At 38.8% G+C, this 3639-nt stretch overlaps 1 protein-coding gene across 1 annotated transcript; it reads left to right on the top strand.

Annotated features, from left to right (window-relative positions):
* The first annotated feature begins 511 nt into the window (after positions 1-511).
* On the top strand, positions 512-1249 carry LOC5577773. The gene is made up of 2 exons (XM_001663498.2): positions 512-632; positions 693-1249. The coding sequence occupies exons 1-2, from the start codon at positions 593-595 to the stop codon at positions 1169-1171; spliced, it is 519 nt and encodes a 172-aa protein (XP_001663548.2). The 5' UTR covers positions 512-592; the 3' UTR covers positions 1172-1249.
* Positions 1250-3639: the final 2390 nt, after the last annotated feature.

Below are 3639 nucleotides of genomic sequence, written 5' to 3'. Positions count from 1 at the left end.
CTAGGATCTTTTAGTAATGACCTTTTCCTGGGCAAAAATCTTTTTCTTTGCTTAGTTACAACAAGCATCATTACTGGTCCATCATGATGATGGTTGAGTGCCTTCTGAGCCACATCAACACGACATCCTTGATCTGTTAGTACACTTTAAGTATAATGAGAAAAGCAGTATTTTGTCAGTGATTGTACTTTACCAAAAATCATTAAGATTAACTAAGAACTAAAAAGTTCGCTAACAGCTCAGCATGTGCCAAAAAATGAGATTTGTTTGAACAGTCTGGCCATCAAGAAAGACCATCGATAGACAAGCACACACCTCCCAAGAATTCTTAATGCAATTCAAACAAATCTTCTTACCGACGGATTGTCTCGTTGGTCCAACGATGTCGGCTTGACTATATTCAGACGGTATGTTCTAATATTTACTAATCTATAGAAGTTTCATGCGGCGGATGAGCTATCGTTATGAATCATTTGCCAATTTAGGAAACTGTCCCACTATATATAGAGCAGACTATCTTCGATTGAAATCAGTTCAATTTCAGGTACCATCCCCTTCCAATAGCCTCGGTTTCATCTGCTAAAGCTCCGACATGAAGAGTTTCATCATAGCGTTGGTTTGCATTTCCACGGGTGAGATTTCTACGACAAAATTCAGCATCAGCTAATAATTCGAATCGATTGACATTCCAGCATTTGCCGATGTGAGCGAGTTGTTCCTCCAACCCGTGCCTCTAGTGCATCACGACCACATTGAGGAACACCACCACCAGGAGGCTCGTCCGTACGACATCCTGTCAGAACATGAACCCAGCACCTTGGAACTCATCTCCGAAGCCATCCACGAGGAAGAACCCGCTGCCGTTCCATTTGGGCTGATAAATGAAGGCGTTGAAATCGTTGAAGCCATTGAAGTCCTGCCGGTGGCCGATGGCGAAGTGCAACGTGTGCAGCTGACAGAAACCCATCAGGACTACCAAGGACCATACCATTACGAGAAACCAAAGGTCCAGCTGGACTACGGGGCACCGATTGTGGCGGAGAAGATTCCAGAGATTGAGGCTCCAATCGTCAAGGATCAGCTGGTTGATAACAACTACCTGCCACCGAAGTACAGCCAAGATAATCTCGTTAAGCGACATATCAAATACATTGTTAGACGTCGTGTTTAATTTTGAGTGGAATGTAACTGAAATTGATCAAACTTTGGGCTGATATTGAATGAATAAATAAAATGACGACAGTTCAAATTATTACGCCTTTATTTATGTGAACAGTTTTTTGCACGACTGAAACTCAACCTCGCAAATTTTTAAATCTATCTTAGAGGACGGTTTGCCGCTTCAATTGATGATTTAGCATAGATTCATTATCAACATTCCATGGGATGCGAATATTTACGAATATGCCAGCAAGGCATAGACAAATGATTCCATAGCAGCAGTCAACAGTATTATCTCACGCCGTGAAGACGTGCTTTGTGTTGGTGTAACAGTGTAATAACCTTCTAATCGCATTGACAAACTATGCGAAATAGTACATTAGTGAGTTTAGAAACCAAGAGCATAATAATAGAACTTAACGATTGGGGAGTCCGCGACTACAAAGCAAAGCCATGCTGAAGGTGTCTGGATTCAATTCCCAGTCGGTCCAGGATTTTTTTGTAATGGAAATTTCTTTGACTTCCCTGGGCATAGAGTTAAATCGTACCTGCCACACGGTATACGAATGCGAAAATGGCAATTTTGGAAAAGAAAGCACTCAGTTTATAACTGTGGAAGTGCTCATAAGAACACTAAGCTGAGAAGCAGGCTTTGTCCCAGTGATGACGTTAATGCCAAGAAGAAGAAGAAGAACGATTCAAAATAGAAATGAAATAATGAAATTCACACTATGAAAAATATTCTCACGAGACTTGTGCTTCCGCTCTATGCATTTCTGACCTTACTTTCACATAGAAAAGTAGGTGTATAAGTGCTGCAGTGGTTCAAAAAATCGTTTTGCTCCACATCGCTCATTTGATTCAAGATCAAGTTCTGAGTGTCCTCTCAAAATTTTAGCTCATTCGTATGAAAACTGAGACTGCACAAGCCCTTTAAAATTTATATGGGATTACTATGGGAAAAGCAAGCACTTCATTCAAGCGGTCATAGGGCCCATGTGCTCTTGCGGATTAGAGCTACATGGATACTGTGAGATACAATAATCAGCTACAACTTTGCCGAAGACCGTTTTTTAATCGGACGCCCCAGTAATTAGTAATTTATTTTTGTATGAGTTGTAAAACTGGCAATAGTAAATGGGCTGTTCTGCAGGCATTACTCAATATATTGAAGAAATTTGCTGAAGAGAGAAATTCAATCCGACAGATATCAGAAGAGATATTCATGAGTTTCTTTGCTATTATTTAACTTAAAAGGGGATTATAGGCCCTGCAAACATGTACAAAAATCCAAAACAAAATTAGCTCAAAAGGGATTTGTTTCTTCAGCAACATCCTTCATTAAGGTTTGAAGAATGAGTTTTCAATATGAGATGATAAGTTTCTACTTACATTACAGTACTAGCGTGTTTTGAACATTTCTCAAAAATTCTTCATAGTAATTTCCATATAAACCTACATTGTCTAATCGCCAACTAGAAAGCTGAAAATTTTACAGAACGCTATTTTTATAGTAAAGATGGTAGTGAGCATATGGGAGATTGGATTTTCAAATATTTTTTAAAATTTGAATCGCCTTAGTGCACATCGTGTGGTAGGTACGAAAATACTCTATGAGCCATTTTACGAGACGTTTTGGAACAGCTGATCGCCGCAACGGCGTCAATTGACAGGAGACCTGGGATTAAATCCAGCGTGATTTTCAACAACGCCTCATCTTACCAAACGTGGACATGGAGAAAATGACAAAAATGAGATCCAAAAATGTTCGATACTGCAACATTACACCTACCCGAGCAGAAGAAAATAACTACTGAATACCAAATTGAGGTATTCCATACCAGACAATTTCCAATACTTACAACCTGAATGAGGTATGAATGAGCCCTGCATAAGAGGTAAAATACCTCAAATAATACCTTATGCATATTCTACAAATACCAAGCTGATAACTAGATCAGGTATGGTAATACCTAAATAATACTTGATGGATTTTCATATAAAAGTGAAATTTTGCAATACCTCCAGCAGTCCTCAATAGCTACGGAATACCAAAATGAAGTATTTTTAATTGTTTTTCAAATACCATTATAATACCAAAATAAGGTATTGACAACTGAATAATACCTAATTATGGTATGATACCAAAATATGGTATGCATAAGTTATTGGGGAGTTATTTGTTCTTCCTCGGGTAGTTATTGTATCAGCTACCTCTTTGTTACCCATATTGCACATAAAACAGCACTTTTGTGATCAGAAATATTTTAATAATTTTTCTCCATTTAAGTTTTCGCCTGGATGAAAAGCTACGCTAGAGATGCGCACAGTCATCAACCATCATCATCGCAAAAACTGACGACGATGATTGAAAAATCCCAGGTCTCCTGTTATTTGACCAGGCTTCGTAAAATGGCTTATGCCCTGGGAAGTCGAGAAAATTTACAACCCAAAAAGATTCTCGACCGCTGGAATTCA

Source organism: Aedes aegypti, chromosome 3 (assembly GCF_002204515.2).
Source record: "Aedes aegypti strain LVP_AGWG chromosome 3, AaegL5.0 Primary Assembly, whole genome shotgun sequence".
Lineage (NCBI taxonomy): Eukaryota > Metazoa > Arthropoda > Insecta > Diptera > Culicidae > Aedes > Aedes aegypti.
The sequence above is the reverse complement of the archived record's forward strand: the minus strand, read 5'-3'. Positions and strand labels throughout refer to the sequence as shown.